At 37.7% G+C, this 20750-nt stretch overlaps 1 protein-coding gene across 1 annotated transcript in view; it reads left to right on the forward strand.

Annotated features, from left to right (window-relative positions):
* The window catches only part of Neto (Neuropilin and tolloid-like), a 51563-nt gene that overhangs the window by 11940 nt on the left and 18873 nt on the right, over nt 1-20750 (forward strand). Inside the window, exon 2 of the mRNA XM_073092049.1 lies at nt 20166-20714. Within this exon, the coding sequence (XP_072948150.1) occupies nt 20166-20714 (549 nt within the window). The remainder of the gene's footprint in view (nt 1-20165; nt 20715-20750) is intronic.

Raw genomic sequence — 20750 nt, forward strand, 5'->3', positions numbered from 1 at the left:
CAGAAATCCCACGATCTTTAGCAAAGTTGTTGTCCATGAGCTCACGAAGGTTTCAGAGTTGGTACGACCAATATTCGCCAGATGGCGCCACTGCTATTCCAATGAAGGTACGAATTTTCAGTTTTATGTTTGTTAGTATGTCATATTAATTTCTTTTAAACGCGGGCGAAGCCGCGGGAAAAAAGTAGTATATTTATATTTTGATATTTACCCGACTGCAGGGGATTTTTTCGAACGTATGTATGAATATATGTACTCGTATATCTCAATTTTTGAAACGCTAACGAACAACTCGACGGTTTTTAACATATAAGACGTCGTTGGTCTTGACTGTGGTAGCGACATAGATTATATTTTCTCGCAGATTTTTGTTTTTAGATTAACGCTGTAACACTGTTTGATTTTTTCTAGTTTAAACATTATTAAAATCAAAAAGCACCCCTAAAATTCAAATCAGAATTCAAATAAGAGCAGTTATTTCGCTGAATGTTTGAAATTTGAACTGGTTAGTTAATTCAATTAGCATTTTGATTAGATTTAATTATAACTCCCGGTTGAGGACTTATATTAGTAGTATTATAATAGACTTTTGTGGTCCGTTGTATAAAAACTCATTTAAATTATAAGCTTTTGTGTAGTCATTAACAGTCAGACATAGTGCATTTTTTATAATATAGGAGTAGCAGACGAGCATGCAGTCCACCTGATGGTAAGTGACGACTACCGCGCATGGACATCTGTAATCAACTCCAGATAGGATTAGATATTCCTACCTGAGATCGGCTACAGGTCAGATCGGACTAAGCTGGAACGTCTCGGAAAAATATGTCTCCTTTACCACACTAAATAATTTAATGTGGTAAGGGAGACATACGTTTCCGTGGTGGTAATTCAATTAATATGAAAAGCCTCGACCGAAGAAATACCAATACTATACGTATTTAGTGTAAAGCAGTTCTTGTTTGTCAGTGTAGGGTGTATATAACGACTGATTTAAATATGTGGCGACCATCTTACATGACATAACGCCCATCGCGGTGTCCCTGTAAATCCGGGACCAGAATAGGGCTACAGTATCCCCTGGATTTTTTTGTTTTCTTTTTTTATAATATGGGATTAGGTGGTAAGCGGCTATCGCCCATGGATATCTGCAATCAACCCCAGTCAGGATTAGATTCCTACCTGAGGTTGGCCATAGTCGCGCCGCTACCCCTGAGGACTACGCTGGAACGCCTCGGATATAGAATATGTCTTCCTTACCACACCCTTCAAACCAGAACACAGCAGCGCTTAACACTGCTGCTATGAGGTAGAAATAGGTGTGGCGGTAGTGCCGCTGGAGTCGAACCACAAAGGGCTCTACTACCTTCAAAGGCGACTAAAAGGGGCCTTCCGGGATAACGGACGGCGAAATGAAATATTCAGCTCAACTCACAAAGTTCACAAAGTTGAACCCACACTAACAACATTCCTTAATAAACTAACACTCCAGCCACAAAGGAAGAAAGAACAGACTAACAATGGCTAAGCCCTAAAATGCATCTTTTGTTCCCACACAAAGAGCCGGTACGTCGCAAATACAATTATACGGTGAATAAAAAAAATGCACATATTTTTATGCCGCCTACTCTGAGAACAATGGATTATGATTTAGAGGTGTATGGTTTGTTTTACAAGCTTTTTAACAGACCGCGGAAGGAATTTTTCAAATCTGTCTCATTCTTTGCTCAAAACAAATAGTTGTGGTAGAACCCTTTGTGGTTCGACTCCTTCGGCACCATCGTCACACCTATTTCTGCCCAATAACAGCAGTGTTGGGCCTTGCTATGTTCCGTTTTGAAGGGAGTGGTAAGAGAGACATACTTTTCCGAGGCGTTCCAGCTTAGTCCTCAGTGGGAGCGGCGCATCTGTGGCCGACCTCTGGTAGGCCACAGATGCGCCGATGGGATTGATTTCAGATGTCCATGGGCAGCAGTATCTACTAACTATCAAATGGACTGCATGCTCGTCTACTACTCCTATATTGTAAAAAAAAAACTAACTAATGTATTCACTCGTTTGCCTATATAAAGTACCTAAGACTCGAGTCAGTGTACGAGTATCACTGTACTCGAGTATGCGAGTTTATGTAAGTACTTAAGTACTGACTCAAGTCTACCTGACTCCGCACTTCTCTAATATAATATAGAAGTACCAGACGCAAATGCAGTTCTGATGGTAAGAGGCTACTGCCGCCCATGAACTGTAATCAACCCCAGATAAGATTCGATTCCTACTTGAGGAACACAGATGCGTGGCAACCCCTCAGGACTAAGCTGGAATGCGTCGAAAAGTATCATCCTTCAAACCGGTACACAGCAGCGCTTCACACTGCGGTTATTTGGCAGAAATAGGTGTGGCGGTGGTGCCGCCAGAGTCGAACGACGGAGAGTTCTAACACTAAGCTTTCGCTGTTTTTCGAAAAAGTATTCTAAAACTATTATTGTCCTTCATTGACCATACAAATAGATTTCTTCGGGTCCAACGCGGTCGGTGCTCAAGAATTTGATGGCAGTAAATTTGCGAAGAAAAGGGCGCCTTAGTACAGATGGCCAATGAATAAATTATTCCTCAAGGTAAACTGAAAGGCGCAGTGGAAATCAGAAATACGCGTAATATAAAATCTGAGTCGGAAAAATCGGAAATCTCACTCTAGGAAAGGAAAATTTATAGGAGTGGCTTTCACGGCTTATACAAAGCTAGGCTTTTAAATGATATAGCATTTAGCTTACCTTACTTGACATCCGATTTGTTTATGAAATATCGAAGATGGTAGAACCTTTTGTATTTATATTACCATCGTCATCGTCACAGGTCAACTCCATATAAAATAAAGGTTCCCCTAGCGGTCGATCACAGATGCAGTAAAAACCTTACGAATATGATAGTACTTTTGAAGGTAAAACCTTTTGTGGTTCGACTCCGGCGGCACCACCGCCACACCTATTTCTACCTAATAACAGCAGTGTTAGGCGCTGCTGTGTTCTCAAAAAACAATGATAGCCTAGTGGTTAAGAAACTCGGCCTTTTGATCAAGGGGTCCGAGGTTCAAATCCCAGGCACGCTCTCCTGATTTTTCAAAGTTATGTGCGTATTAGAAATTAATTATCACTTGCTTAAACGGTGAAGGCAAACATCGTGAGCAAACCTGCATACCTGAGAAATCTTGAAACAAAAGTTTTCAATACGCAATTGGCCAGCGCGGTGGACTATGGCCTAATCCTTCTCATTCCGAGAGGAGACCTGAGCCCAGCAGTGGGGCATTAATGGGTTCATGATGATGACACACTTACGCAGGCACTTTTCCTTACACCACTTTTAGTTTTAATAACCACATAACTTAAAATCAGAATTACCAAGTTCGAACCCGCACCCTACGAACTTTAAGCAGTCCACAAGGGATGGTAATAGGCCCTTCGAAGTACATAATGGGCGGCGTGCTTAAGAGATCGATGGTCATAAATTTCTTCCCGAAGAAAGCCGCGTTAGTTCTGATGGGCTATGAATAAATTATTGTACGGAATTTACGAATACTCCCGAAATACTTAGGAAAATATGGTAGGAATATACGAAGTTTTTGTGGAGTAGGTAGTTTTAAATATCATCATCATCAACCCATTATTGTCACACTGCTGGGCACGGGTCTCCTCTCATAATGAGAAGGATTAGGCCATACTCCACCGCGCTGGCCAATTGCGTATTGGTAGACTTCACATACCTTTGATTATTTTTTTTAATCTCTCAGGTATGCATGTTTTTTCACGATGTTTTCCTTCACCGTTTAAGCAAGTGATAATAAATTTCTAAGTTTTAAATATATTGTTCGCATTTATTTCATTTTCACGACTCGGATGGCTGAGCGATCACGATGGTCTGACACGCAAAGGGTTCCGGGCTAGAACCCCGGCTAGACAGACATTTGAGTTAAGAATTTAGATTTCTTCTGGGTCTGGGTTTTTGTTCTTAGTGTGGGGCTTTGAGTGTAGAAAGAGCCCTTTACACAAAATACGCCATTTATAATATTAACCTAATCTATAAAAAAACTTATAAAAATACTAACTGACCCCGCAAACCTTGTGTTGCCATATAAATAAAAAAATGTTAAGTGTGAACAACCCTTATCACTTAGGGATATGAAAAATAGATAGTAGCTGATTGTCAGACCTACTGAATATGCATATAAAATTTGGTATAAATCGGTAAAGCCGTTTCGTAGGAGTACGGCCACCGAAAAGGTTTTAGTGCGGTAAAAATCCCACATAACCCGGCGTCACTCCCATGGCGTCGGGTACCTTTTGAAGGTTTCCCCCTCGTCAACAAAAAAAAAGGTAGAAATAGGTGTGGTGGTGGTGCCGCCGGAGTCGAACCACAAAGTGTTCTACCACCTTCAAGTGTGTGTACAAGGACTGTGTTTCTTATGTCATTAAATAAATCTTTAGCACGTGCAAGTAGTTACCTACACACCACTCGCAGCCAATTCAACTTAAAATATTACCGCCGCATCTATTTCTGCCTTAAACAGCTGTTTGCACTGACTTCTGGTTTGAACGTGATAGGAATATTAAGCAATGATAACGTAGTTATGAATCTGAATTCAAAATCCTCGGTTTGAACTTCCCGTGATTTTTGGGAGTTGTGTCGTTCTACACCCATTACTGTCCCACTGCTGGGCACGTGTCTTCTTTCAGAGTCAGAGGAGTTTAGGTATAGTCCATCGCGTTGCCCAAGCGATGTTTCTGACTTCACACACCCTTAATAACTTTATTTTTAGGAACTCTCAGACATCTAGGTTTCCTCGCGATATTTCCTTACGATTACAGCGAATATTTTTATAAAAAACTAGCTGACCAGGCTAACGTTATGTTGCCATATAAATAAAAAAATGTTAAGGGTGAACAACCCTTATCATTTAGGGGTATGAAAAAAAGATAGTAGCCGATTCTCAGACCTACTGAATATGAATATAAAATTTGGTGAAAATCGGTAAAGTTCGGAGTTCGGCCGTTTCGGAGGAGTACGGTAACTAACATTGTGACACAAGAATTTTATATATAAGATGATCATGTTGACGTGGTAATGGAGACATACTTATCCGAGACGTTCCAACTTTATTCAAGACCTCAAGAGTCCTCCAAGATCTCAGGTCTTGGAGGACTCTCAGGTCAGGACAGGCAAACATTTGAACCTCATAACCCCGATTGAGACGCCGACTTTTTAGCTATTAGGCTAATCTGACTTAGCCGAATGATATTAATAATAGTTTAAGCAACAACGAACTCTTAATAATCCTGAACAGGAATGTCTCCACATTATAGTTAGTAACACTAGGCTACATACTTAATATTATGGGAGCAAAAACTAAATTTTGCAGTTTTCTGTTTTAAGCAGACATTATCAGAACTAGAATTTTCTATATTCGAGCCATTTACCGAGCACCTGTGCAAGCAGGTGTAGGAAACTTAAGATGTCTGAAATCAGCTGAATTTCTATTTGCAAGAGTAAGTTGAACTCCTTTTGAATAGATTCAAAACTGCGCTGTTAGTTTTTTAAATAACTTTTCTAGTGCTTTCAAGGAATACTTAAACGTACGTGGAAGTAATTAATACTTTGAAAGCAAGGAGTCTTGCCTAGTATGAGAACGATAGACATAAAAAAAGAAAAAAAATAACCAAGTGCGAGTCGAACTCTTATACAGTGGGTTCAGTTTCCATATTATTTTTTTTAATTTTCAGTAATTTTATCATATCAGCTTCAAAGTGCATGCATTTTGAATCGAAAAATACCTGCTTTTGTAATAGGATCAATTTAAACGTTTTTTATCCATCTATTATGGTACAAGAGATAGAGCCCTGCGACAGACGGCTAAAGCAACAAACTGACAGACACACAGACTAATAAGATCCTGTTTTAAGCCGACACACAGACTAATAAGATCCTGTTTTAACAACCGATAATTTATAACTATCACAAATTTTCTCCATCGAAAAACGTTTGCACTCAGCCTAGCAATAAAAAACACAACAGCGTCATTTCCTTTACAATGTCAACACAGTGGCATTCAACCGCGCTTAGTGTAGAAAAATAAAAGAGGCGTCCCCAGTGCCAGACATAATGTCTACGGTATGTTTCATCGCCCCTCATATTCTTTCTCTATGAAAACCTGCTAGGGATGGGACCTTTTTGTTTTTAGTTAGATTTTTAAATTAATTGGCAAAAGTCACTAGGTCTAAGAAATATTTTGGTTTCTTTAGACTAAAATCGCCTCACTACCTTCGCCAGATAACTGGCATGCATAATTGTTTTAGGCTAGAAATCGCTAACCTGGATAGGTTAGTTAGTCAAATCATACTAGTTCTACTATCTTGAAAAAACACTTCTGAGAATTACGTTGGTCGTCTTATAACTAAAATCTATCTATCTATAAAACTGCTTCACGCTAGAAAATGGTCTGCCGGTATCTACCAAGTCGAAGTACTGGCTCTACCTCTTCTCAAAACTCAAATCTCAAAAGTTGCCAAGTCACTCAAATCACCTTAATTTATCAATTTTTAAATTGGGTATCTATTTTTCTATAACAAAGAAGTAGCAAATTAGCATACATTTTATATGATGAGAAGTGGCTACTGCTACCCGTACACATCTATAATAACCCATGATATGATTGCATTTCTGCCTGAAATTGGCACATGCTACCTCTGAGTACCAAGCTGGACCGCCACAGACAAATATGTCTCTTTTAACACATCCTTCAAATCAAAACACAGCATTTAACACCGCTATTATTAGGTATAAATAGATGTGGTGGTTGTTCCGCTAGAGTCGAACTAAAGGCTTTGCCACCTTCCGAAGCTAAAAATGTGTCTGGCTATGGTACCTTCCTAATCGAACCATACTGGCTCTACCACTAAAACTCTAACTTCAAAAGTTGCCAAGTCTCTCAAATCGCACACCATGTCACATCACTACGGCAGCGGCTGAAACGGCTCCCTGGAGGCGCGGCCCGCGGCCTCTAATTTATTCATTGCCATCTGAACTGACGCCCCAAGAAACTTATGGCCATCACACTCTTAAACCTTAAGTACAGTTCTATACGTAAAACACTTTTATTTTATAGTAACGGTCAACCTTAGGAGACATTAACCTTTTAGTATCAGATACACCGCGAGTATTTTGAAATGATCGCTTGGTGTATAGACTGACATATCAAAAATAACTAAAAAGATCTACCAAATCATGTCTTGGTTACAATGTTCTGGGAACTATTTTGGTGCTATGCAGCAACTGCCGCCCATGGACATGAAAGTTATATGTATGTACTCATATGTCTCACAGTCTTATTTATGTGTATGTATATCTATTTTCATGTCGACAGTGACCGACGACCGTCGGGTCGTGATTTCCGCAGACAGTTTCAGATAATCGCAGATAGTCAGCGACAGTCGCAGATAGTCAGCGACATTCGCATATAGTCAGTGACAGTCGCAGATTGTCAGCTAGTCTACTAGCAAGTCTACGACAGTCAGCGACAGTCGACAATAGCCTTCGACAGTCGTCGACGGTTAACAACAGTCGACGACCACCGGCGACGGTTTGTCTACATAAACTGTCGCTCGTGCCTACCTCCCTTACTTTTTCCTTCATCGGAATTGCAAGCAACAAACTAATTTGTAACTTGTATGCAAATTCAAAAGAATATATATTATTAGAAGGGTTTTTAGAAAAAACAAAACGTAAGCTACATCTTTTAAGAGTACAAGACGGTTTGACCACTAAGAGTAAATGTTGCTTAAATACAGCAAATTTTCATAAATATAAGAATATTTTGCATATGTTTAACCCTTTTAAAGAGAAGGTGGCATCATTGTACCTTCCCTACCTATTTTTGACCCTTTTACTGGCAACCCCGCCAAGATACCGTCTGGGTCACCTTTGTACGCATATTCCGTTAATACGTATATGTTAACATATTATTATATGTGGATATAAGCTCGTAGAAATCATAATTTTATTTAACTCTGTATATAGAGTTTATATAATACGAGCTATTGTCCGCGGCTTGGCTCGCATTACGAAGTAATATTTTCATCATCTTGGTAGAATTGATCAAAATCCTTTCTTCGCGGATGCCTACGTCATAACATCAACCTGCCTGCCAAATTGCAGCCCGATCCGTCCAGTGGTTTGGGCTGTGCGTTGATAGATCACTATGTTGAGTTATATATATTAACATATATGTGGATATATGCTTGTAGAAATCATAATTTTATTTAACTCTGTATATAAGCTTTATATTATATTACTTGCAAGCATAAAAAGACGTTTTATAAAGGCGATTTTTAGAGCTAAATCAAAATATGCATTACTTTTCTGAAAAAAATCCTAGAAGCTTATAAGGATTCAACTAAAGAATTGAGATCGAATAAATACGTTAACAGAATATTATTTATAACAGAATAATATTTCCTTCTCTGGAAGTTTCAATATTTAAGTTAAGGGTAAGGTTCCTTGTTCATGCTAAAATATCAAATACTATACATTTTTAAAACTATGACTATAAATTAAGAAAATGGCGGCACTATCCCTACAACTTTTTCCGTCTTACGACAGTGATAAACAGACCTATAATAATAATAATTATTTTTTATAATGTAAGAGTAGCAGACGAGCATGCAGTCCACCTGATAGTAAGTGGCTACTGCCGCCCATGGACATCGGTAATCAACCCCAGATAAGATAAGATATTCTTACCTGAGGTCGGCCACAGATGCGCCGCTACCCCTGAGGACTAAGCTGGAACGCCTCGGAAATGTCTGTCTCCCTTACCACACCCTTCAAACCGGAACACAGCAGCTCCTAACACTGCTGTTATTAGGTAGAAATAGGTGTGACGGTGGTGCCGCAGGAGTCAAACCACAAAGGGTTCTAACACTTTCAAGACCTAACATTGGTAAAACAGTAGTGACTATTTAGTTAATTTTTATCTCATAATTAACATTTCTCGTGTCACAATGTTAGTTACCGTACTCCTTCGAAACGGTTTTACCGATTTTCACCAAATTTTGTATGCATATTCATTGGGTCTGGAAATCGGCTACTATATAGTTTTCATACCCCTACGTGATAAGGGTTGTTCACTTAACATTTTTTTATTTATATGGCAACACAACGTTTGCCGGGTCAGCTAGTGCTAAATATACTTATGGGTTTATATAGGGAGGTGGAGCTTTCAGTGGTTTGGCCTGTGCGTTGATAGATCACTATGTTGAGTTATATATATTAACATATATGTGGATATATGCTTGTAGAAATCATAATTTTATTTAACTGTGTATATAAGCTTTATATTATATTACTTGCAAGCATAAAAAGACGTTTTATAAAGGCGATTTTTAGAGCTAAATCAAAATTTGCATTACTTTTCTGAAAAAAATCCTAGAAGCTTATAAGGATTCAACTAAAGAATTGAGATCGAATAATTACGTTAACAGAATATTATTTATAACAGAATGTTATTTCCTTCTCTGGAAGTTTAAATAATTAAGTTAAGGGTAAGGTTCCTTGTTCATACTAAAATATCAAATACTATACATTTTTAAAACTACAACTATAAATTAAGAAAATGGCGGCACTATCCCCACAACTTTTTCCATCTTACGACAGTGATAAACAGACCTATAATAATAATTATTATTTTTTATAATGTAAGAGTAGCAGACGAGCCTGCCGTCCTGATGGTAAGTGGCTACGGCCGCCCATGGACATCTGTAATCAACCCAAGATAAGATAAGATATTCTTACCTGAGGTCGGCCACAGATGCGCCGCTACCCCTGAGGACTAAGCTGGAACGCCTCGGAAAAGTCTGTCTTCCTTACCACACCCTTCAAACCGGAACACAGCAGCTCCTAACACTGCTGTTATTAGGTAGAAATAGGTGTGGCGGTGGTGCCGCAGGAGTCAAACCCCAAAGGGTTCTACCACCTTCAAGACCTAATAGCATTGGTAAAAAAAAAATTTTAACAAAAAAATAAAACCGACTTCTATGTCACTACAAAGTAAAAAATAATTGAAATAAATGTTGGTTTAGTACATATTTCTGAAGTCGGCGCTCAATATATTTCGTTTGATAACAGCGTGTCCAATATGAGCGCCGACTTCAGAAATATGTACTAAACCAACATTTATTTCAATTATTTTTTACTTTGTAGTGACATAGATTTCCCGCTCTGTTTGCCCAAGAATTGCTATATCATCAGCATACCCAGTCACTTTGTGCTCTCCACCTAGATTAATCCCATATTTCATCATTAATAAGTTGCGGATGATATATTCTAGTACTAGGTTGAATAGCACCGGCGACAGGGCATCCCCCTGCTTAAGGCCAGTTACCACTGCAAATTGGTCAGTTAGTTCCCCGTCTACCTTGACATGCATTAAGCTAATTCTTGTGGCTGCCTTTACCAGATTGATCAATTTCTTTGGTATTTTAAAAACGGCAAGTATCCTATATAGCTGATTCCTATCTATAGAATCATAGGCCTTGGTGAAATCTATGAAAAGAGCATGTAAACTTTGAGCATACTCCCACCGTTTTTCCATCAATTGCTTAATCAAAAAGATTTGATCTATGGTGCTACGGTTCCTTCTGAAACCACACTGGTAATCGCCCAGAATTTGTTCCGCGTATGGTTCCAGTCTATCCAATAGCACATAGGATAGTATTTTGTAAGCGGTGGGAAGCAGTGCAATCCCTCTGTAATTAGTACATTTTTTCCTGCATCCTTTTTTCAGTATGGGGCAGATCACGCCAACATTCCATTCGTCTGGTTGCTGTTCTGTATGCCAGATATTCAAAATTAAACTATAGAGCTGTTCGTGTATGGCATCACCTCCATATTTCCAGATTTCTCCTGGTATGTTGTCGGCTCCAGGGGACTTGTTGTTCTTTAGCCTCATTATCGCCCTTTTCACGTCTTCTCGGTCTGGTGGTTTCACTTCTTCGTTGTTTTCTTCTTCATGGATATCGATCGTGACGAGTTCATCTGTTGAGCGACAGTTGAGAAGTTCTTGAAAGTATTCTCGCCAGATCTTCTTTCGCTGCTCCTTTTCTATTATAAAGTTGCCTTCGTTATCTTCCAGGAATTGCGTGGTAGGCTGGTATCCCTTTCTAGCTGTCCTTATCTCTTGATAAAACTTTCTGCAGTTATTTTCCCGTATTAATACTTCCATTCCTTTCACTATGCTCTCTAGATATTCTCTTTTCGCACGTCTTATCTGTACTCTGGCATCCCTCTTCGCAGCGAGATATCTTTCCTTCCAGGCGTTATCTTGTGTAGCTAGTATTCTGTACTTCCTTTTCAGTGAGACAGCTTTTTCACACTCCTCTGTCCACCATTTTCGTCGTTTCTTTCTCTTTCTTTTTCCACATACTTGCAATGCAACAGACTTAGTGACATCCTTTATCTTCTTCCAGGCCTTATTTACATCTTCTTCTAAGTCCAAATTTTGAAATCGGTTACTTAATTCAAGTTGAAATTCATTTCTTAGATTCTCGCTCTTTAGCGCTTCTGTGTCTATTAAGTCTTCGTTATTTCCACGCTTACTTCTAGTAATCTTGATTTTAGCTTTAATTTTAATTCCGAGTAAGTAATGATCGCTGTCACAATCTGCTCCCCGATAAGTTCTTACATCTTCAATGACACTTTTGTGCCTCGCGTCTACCAGAACATGATCTATTTGGTTTATGGTCCGTCCATCTGGTGATATCCATGTTCCTTTGTGAATTTCTTTGTGTGGAAACATTGTGCTTTTTATCACCAAGGACTTTGATGTTCCGAAACTGATTAATCTTACTCCATTATCTGTGCTCTGGTCATGTTTGCTATGTCTCCCGATGGTAGGAAAGAAAATTTCTTCTTTACCTATCTTAGCGTTAAAATCACCGAGCACGATTTTGATATCATATTCGGGGGCCTGGTCATATACTAATTCTAAGTCCGCATAGAAAGTGTCCTTTATGTCGTCGTCTGACCCGTCAGTAGGAGCGTAAGCGTTTATAATGGTAATATTGGTAAACTGGCTTCTCACACGTAAAACTGAAATCCTATCTGTTATGCCATAGAATTTTATGACATGACCTGCAAACGCTTTTTGGACTATAAAACCTGTTCCACAAGTGTGGTGTCCGATGTCACTGCCATTATAGAAGAGTACCGCGCTGTTATCAATATTGCACTCACCCTGTCCCGGCCATCTCACTTCTTGTAACGCGGCTATAATAATATTGTATCTTTGGAGTTCCTTGTATACCTGTTGCATTGCTCCTGGTCTGAATAAACTTTGTACATTCCATGATGCTAATCGGAGTTCCTTTAATCCATGCCGAAGGTCGTTGGTTTTGGGATCGGATCGTTTTGTTTCTCGTATCAGTTTCGTAACAGAAAATTTTTACGTGGACGGGGTGTTAACCCGCCGCACAACCCCCATATTGCTGGAGGACCACACCCTACTTTGGTCAACGGGTCCATCGGACCTAGCCGATCAGCTGGATAATCCGTACTGTCGACCACTCCCCCATCCGCCACCCGGGGGACGCTCCCTTACGCCGTGAGGGCCAGCGCAGGGAAATCCAAGCAGCAGCCGAAACTCTAGAGCGAGAGGCTAAAAAGGTTGGGCTCCGAATAAACAAGAACAAGACTGAGTACCTTCATATGAAACGGTATAAAAACACACGAGAGAGTCGGAAGAATCTTACCGCTGGAGGATCCACTTACAAAGGAGCAAGCAAATTTAAATACCTTGGATGCACCATCACAGACACACACTCAAGGGAAGAAATTGATTCAAGGATACAAAATGCCCTTAAGTGTAGTGCTGCACTCCATAAAGTCTTGGCGTCCAAACTTCTCAGCAGGAAAACCAAGATCCAAATCTATAAAACGGTTATCCGTCCGGTCTTGACATATGGCTGCGAAACTTGGACACTTACGCAGAAAGAAGAGAATAAGCTCCTAAGAGCAGAGAGGAAGATACTCAGAGTTATTCTTGGTCCAACAAGAGGAGAGGATGGCCGTTGGAGAAAACGTAAGAATCGCGAGATAAAACATCTGGTCTCCGAGCCTAACGTCATAGGAGAAACGAAATCAAGTAGGCTCCGATGGCTCGGACACGTAGAGAGAATGGGAGAAGATCGAGCCCCGAAGCGCACATACCTAGGTGTTCCTGACGGGCGAAGACCAGTTGGACGGCCTAAATACCGCTGGAAAGATGAAGCAGTCAGGGACCTCAGGGAGCTAGAACAACACAACTGGCAAGAAATTGCACAGGATCGGGAGAAATGGCGACTTCTCGTATCGGAGGCCAAGACTCACTTCGGGTCAGCGAGCCACCGGAGTAAGTAAGTAAGTAAGTGACATAGAAGTCGGTTTTATTTTTTTGTTAAAATTTTTTTTTTCACCCTTTTTAGTGATGATATGCTAACGTTTGTATTAATATTATGTAAAACTGTATAAATGTGATCATGAATAAAGGTAAGGTCTGAATAGATACGGATTGGACCCACCCGCTCGCAGGGCGCTGCCGCGCCCTTCTCGCTTAGTTTTATATTGTCTTATATGTTCCAACCTAACCTAACCAATTCAATACGAAACACTATAGGCGAAGCTTTATGAGATACTAATTATTGGCTAGGTTAGGTAGGAACAGATAAGTAAATAAATCAAACTAGGTGGTAAAACTCTGCGAGTGAACCGGTCCAATTTACCTTAATTCAATAGTTAAGAAAAGAAAAAGGAGTTGATGGTCAAATTTTTCATCATATATCTCTGTCTAGCTACTTCATTACAACAAATGTCTAATCTATATACTTTACATGGGAGGCACCTCTGCATCATCAGGATTGAAGAATTGAAGGTCATATCTTCCATCATATGTCTCTACTCAAAGACCTTATCATATATTCGTAAGCTCCAAATGCCTAAGTTGTATGGTTGAGGCAGGAGGCACTTCTGCATTATCAGAGTTGAAGAGTAGAAGGTCAAATTTTCCATCATATATCTCTACCTATCAACCTTATTGAATATTCATAAGCATCAAATGCCTAACTTGTATGGCTGAGGCAGGAGGCACCTCTGCATTATCAGAGTTGAAGAGTGGAAGGTCAAATTTTCCATCATATATCTCAACTTATCGACTTTATTAAATATCCATAAGTTCCAAATGCCTAACTTGTATGGTTGAGGCAGGAGGCACTTCTGCATTACCAGGGTTGAAGAGTTGAAGGTCAAATTTTCCATTATATCATGATAACCTAGACACTCAATGTTCATTTTAAGTTTCATGAGGATTGAGTGGGCAGAAGGTAAGTTGTCATAAAATATGTAAAAAGCAGGGGTAGTGATGATGAGTTCCACCCCATAACTTAAATTCTAATCATCAGAGCGTACTAATGTTAAGGTAGGAAAGTACCGCAACGAAACACCCTTTCATATGAAAAAAAGAAAATTAAAATTGGTTAAGAAATACTCGACTTATTCAAGTTTATATGAAATCGGGTTTTTCCAATTTTCCGGGAAAACTGGCGGAAATTTTCAAATTTCCTCGAAATGGGACCCCCTGTGAAACTAGCCGCATACAATGGTGTATGAATCATGTCGATCGGTCGCGGCATCGCGAAAAAATCGCCGAACAAACATAAAAAAAAAAAAAAAAATATATATACGGTCGAATTGAGTAACCTCCTCCTTTTTCGAAGTCGGTTAAACAGTAGTGACTAGTTAATTGCACGACTCATGATGCGAAGCATCAGAGAGTGCTTTACGATCGAAAAATTTTTTTCGCTTCATTTTGGCGGCTATTTTTATTATTATAGCCTTGATAGTTCACGGAATCAAGATATTTTTAACCGACTTCGAAAAAGGAGGAGGTTACTCAATTCGACCGTATATATATATTTTTTTTTTTTTTTATGTTTGTTCGGCGATTTTTTCGCGATGCCGCGACCGATCGACATGATTCATACACCATTGTATGCGGCTAGTTTCACAGGGGGTCCCATTTCGAGGAAATATGAAAATTTCCGCCAGTTTTCCCGGAAAATTGGAAAAACCCGATTTCATATAAACTTGTATAAGTCGAGTATTTCTTAATCAATTTTAATTTTCTTTTTTTCATATGAAAGGGAGTTTCGTTGCGGTACATTCCTACCTTAACATTAGTATGCTCTGATGATTAGTATTTAGGTTATGGGGTGGAACTCATCATCACTACCCCTGCTTTTTACATATTTTATGACAACTTACCTTCTGCCCACTCAATTCTCATGAAACTTAAAATGAACATTGAGTATCTGGGTTAACATGATATGATGGAAAATTTGACCTTCAACTCTTCAACCCTGGTAATGCAGAAGTGCCTCCTGCCTCAACCATACAAGTTAGGCATTTGGAACTTATGGATATTTAATAAAATCGATAAGTTGAGATATATGATGGAAAATTTGACCTTCTACTCTTCAACTCTGATAATGCAGAGGTGCCTCCTGCCTCAACCATACAAGTTAGCCATTTGATGCTTATGAATATTCAATAAGGTTGATAGGTAGAGATATATGATGGAAAATTTGACCTTCTACTCTTCAACTCTGATAATGCAGAAGTGCCTCCTGCCTCAATCATACAAGTTAGGCATTTGGAGCTTACGAATATATGATGAGGTCTTTGAGTAGAGACATATGATGGAAAATATGACCTTCAATTCTTCAATCCTGATGATGCAGATGTGCCTCCCATGTAAAGTATATAGAATATACATTTGTTGTAATGAAGTTGCTAGACAGAGATATATGATGAGAAATTTGACCTTCAACTCCTATTTCTTTTCTTAACTATTGAATTAAGGTAAATTGGACCGGTTCACTCGCAGAGTTTTACCACCTAGTTTGATTTATTTACTTATCTGTTCCTACCTAACCTAGCCAATAATTAGTATCTCATAAAGCCTCGCCTATAGTGTTTCGTATTGAATTGGTTAGGTTAGGTTGGAACATATAAGACAATATAAAACTAAGCGAGAAGGGCGCGGCAGCGCCCTGCGAGCGGGTGGGTCCAATCCGTATGAATTCAGACCTTACCTTTATTCATGATCACCTTTATACAATTTTACATAATATTAATACGAACGTTAGCATATCATCACTAAAAAGGGTGAAAAAAAAAAATTTAACAAAAAAATAAAACCGACTTCTATGTCACTACAAAGTAAAAAATAATTGAAATAAATGTTGGTTTAGTACATATTTCTGAAGTTGGCGCTCATATTGGACACGCTGTTTACGCTGTTATCAAACGAAATATATTGAGCGCCGACTTCAGAAATATGTACTAAACCAACATTTATTTCAATTATTTTTTACTTTGTAGTGACAGAAGTCGGTTTTATTTTTTTGTTAAAATTTTTTTTGCATACTATTGTCGAGATAATTTAATGGAGATTAATTCCATACTTTTTAAAAATTGATTTACTGCAATATTACTATCTTATATTTAACATTCTCGTTTCACAATGTTAGTTACCGTACTCCTCCGAAACGGCTTTACCGATTTTCACCAAATTTTGTATGCATATTCAGTGGGTCTGGAAATCGGCTACTATATAGTTTTCATACCCCTACGTGATAAGGGTTGTTCACTTAACATTTTTTGGAGTTTATTGGAGTTTACTCCTTATGAAACGATTTGAGTTATAAGGCCCGGTACGGAAATTTTATGAGGAGTAAAATCAAGTGTAACACGAAAAGTTGAGGCGTAACGTAGAAAGAGACAAACATATATATCCACACTGTTCGTATTCGGAGAGAGGTGAGGGGGCTGAGGGGTTGTTACTAACCACACTTGAATAAAAAACACACTTATATGTTCCACTGAATATATATTAATAAATTTACAAGGGGCCTCTTATAGTATCTACGAAAGGTTCTCAACAGCGTGATTCAACGGCTGTTTTAGCAGCGCCATCTAGTTTAATATTACGGAACTATCATATACAAATTATTTGAATATTGAACACAAATTTGAATATTGAACACACACTTTACGCGCAACACCAGTGAATAGAAATGTCATAATTTTATTTTTTTGTACTAGTGACGTGAAGGAATGCGTTGTATCGGTAAAATAGGTTCACAGACTACATACTAAAAGTATTTTTAGCCACAAATAAAACATAGATAATTTAAAATAAGCCAAATACGAATATATTAATGATCCATTACAATCCCTCCTTTTTATTACAATCATCATATCCTCTCAAAAAGGAAGTAGCGTTTTTAACCAAAATATGAATCAAGAGTGCTTTTATTAATTTAAAATACAGTAAGTTCAAATCCCATATGAAAGTAATTATTACAATAAAAATAATTAGCAATATATAAAACATTAAAACGTCATTAACTAATTTGTTTACATTTTTGCATAAATTAAGTTATAGGTTTGATCATTTATAAACACTGTGAAAAATATGAACATTGGCGCCATAATATGATTAACAATCTTTTAAGAACGTTTTTAAAGAAGAGTAACATATAAAATCAGTAAGCAATTGAATTAGATATAATATTAGCAAAATAAGTTTTTAACATAAAGAGGCTTTTGTAAGTTACTGATATATTAATTTAACTTATAAAAATGGATGCATTATTGATCAGCACCATCTATCAACGATTAAAGGGGAAAATTCAAAACAGTATTATTTAATATTTATTACAGAATTATTGCTAATGAATTATGTTCAAAATAAGTTATATAAAATTAGCAATACGTTTTAAATGAATTCTAGAATTATAAAACATTCAGAAACAATCCAAATTACATATAATAACATGTTTATTGAGTCTCATATAAATTGCATCCGTAAATTGCAACAAGGATATTTTATAGATGGCAAAGAAATTATAATTATTAAGTTTTAAGTTATAAAATGTTTAACATTGTTTTAAATATAAATAATTATAGTATATTAAAATTTACTTTAATATAAACAATTATATTAAGTTACCATTATAATATTTGGAACCAAAATACATAGATTGATAAACTTGCAAACTTACAATTTATAAAACTTGCCACTAGATGGCGCTATTATACCCATGCGCCCATATATACATCTATATACAACGTACATAAACAGCAACCTAACCATCAAGTTTTAATGTTTTGATTTTAAAGTTTTCTTGTACTTCTATGCATTGATACGTGTATTTTTATGTACTATTAAACAAATCATCAAGTGATTAAAGTTGCAAAAATATTTGAAAATACGCAAGAAATTGATTTAGATGATAATGAAGAAGAATCCAAAAAACACATGGATGCGGTTAATTGGTATTTTCTATTCGATATATATCATAATTATCGTTCGTAAGGAGTAAACTCCAATCGTGCGTCGTAGCTGACACACACACACTTTTTTTTTTATTTATATGGCAACACAACGTTTGCCGGGTCAGCTAGTGCTAATATACTTATGGGTTTATATAGGGAGGTGGGGCTTTTCGTCTACTTTAGTAGACTATCTCTCCCCCCCTCCCCGCCGCCCCCTCTTACCAGAAAAAGTTTCAGAAACTACCCAATCTTCTTTTTGCCGCAGTACCCCCTTAACATACCAATTCGAAGGTAGTAAAATCCTGTGTGGTTCGACTCCGGCGGCACCACCGATACACCTATTTTTGCCTTATAACAGCAGTGTTAAGCACTGCTGAGTTCCACTTGCAAGAATGGAGTAATGGAGACATATCTCAGGTACGTGTCTCATCTTATCTGATGTTGATTACAGATTCTCATGGACGGCAGTGGCCACTTACCGTCAGTTCAATTGCGTGCTCATTTTCTTCGCCAAGTCTTCTCGATTACAGTATATTATATAGCAGTTACAATCAGATAGACTGCACATCTTCCATTACATAAAAAGGCACCATAAATTCCCGTGCAAAGGCTGTGTTCGCTAACCATGACTTGTATTACCCATCCGGCAGGGTTGCCGCCCTCCGAGTAATTTATGAAGGCGTTCCTTATGCCAGGGTCAGGGGAGTTCCTCACGTGGAAATGTTGCCGAATCATTCGAAAAAATATTGCCGTCTATTCAAATTAGGTCGAAGAATCTGTAGGACTCTTTATTTTTCGTTAGGGTTCCGTACACAGAGTGTAAAAATAGCCTATGCCTTAGATATAAGCTAATTAAGTCAACTAATCTACCGCTGTCTAGATATTTCTGCCTATTTCTGCCTCGTAACAGCAGTGTTGAGCGCTGCTGTGTTCTGGTTTGAAGGGTGTGGTGGTGGAGATGTTCCAGCTTAATCCTCACGAGTAGCAGCACATCTGTGACCGACCACAGGAAGAAATATCTAATCCTATCTGGGCTTGATCACAGATGTCCATCGGCGGCAGTAGCCACTTACCATCACGTGGACTGCACGCTAGACTGCTACTCCTATATTATAAAAAATATATAATAAAGTCTCTCTTTTGTAGCTATCACTTAAACAAATAGGTTAATACAAAAACTTATTCAAATTATACTTTCTTATAATAACAGCAATAAATTTAAGAATATCGTACGAAAAGTGTAGAGAAGGAAAAAAATGGACTTTTATTATGGCGTAAAAATATACCTTGTGCAATATAATTTACAAAACTAACTTACTTTTTGAAAAATGAATTTGAAGGTGATAAACCTTTATTCTTCAACTCTTTTTCTTTGAAAGGTGTATCTTACGTTACGACATAGTTATCCGAGCCGTTCCAACTTGGTCCTCAGTGGTAGTATACTTAAGTAGACCTTAAATAGGACTTTTATATTGTTTAGGGTTGACGACAGATGTCCATGGATGACAATAGCCATTTACCATCTGGTGGGCTGCATTCTCATTTTCTACTTTTATTATATAAACAGCCCTTATATTAAGGACGTTTACCTGGGTAAAGGTAAATTATACGAAAGTACAAATAAAAAACAAACTATTCTTAACATAAACAACAACCTATAACTTTATTTTTATAAAGTACAGCGTATTATTACAAACATATGTACCCTGTAATTGTTTCAATAAATTTAATTTAATTCCTTTTTGTTTCAGTGTGTTCCAACATCGGCATTGCATCAGGGAGAATTAATTATGAAAATAGCATAAACATGCGAACCTTTATAGACGGAGTTAAACAAATAAAGAAACTAGAAAATAATACAGATCTGAAAATGGAAACAATAAGGACCAATAATGTAAATAATAATGTAGATAATAATGTATCATATGGAAGTGTAATTAATGTAAATAATCTTACAGCAAATAATTCTAACATTGTTAATTTTGATGAAATTTATAAAGACAAAAACAGTCCAATTGTTAAGAATTTAGAGTTACATAGACTACATTTGGAGAGGCTTGAAGCGGAAAGGAGAGAGAAAGTGAATCGGAAAAATTTTAAACCTAAACTAAAGTTAAAACCAGTAGACGTAGAAGAGAGTGAGAGGAGAAATAGAGTAAGAAGAGAAGATGATTTAGAGAAGTGTGAAGCGTTCCAGCTGAATAATAGCACAGCCCAGAAGACCATATCACATCCACATGACAAGAATAGTGGAAACAAAATGTATTATAATAATGCAAATTGTGTTACCGTTATTAATGGTAAGTATTTTTTAATAATGTAATGGTAATAGTAAG

The sequence above is a fragment of the Epargyreus clarus genome, unplaced genomic scaffold (assembly GCF_041222505.1).
Source record: "Epargyreus clarus isolate Ecla_fem2 unplaced genomic scaffold, WU_Ecla_fem_2.2 ptg000035l, whole genome shotgun sequence".
Taxonomy (NCBI): Eukaryota; Metazoa; Arthropoda; class Insecta; order Lepidoptera; family Hesperiidae; genus Epargyreus; species Epargyreus clarus.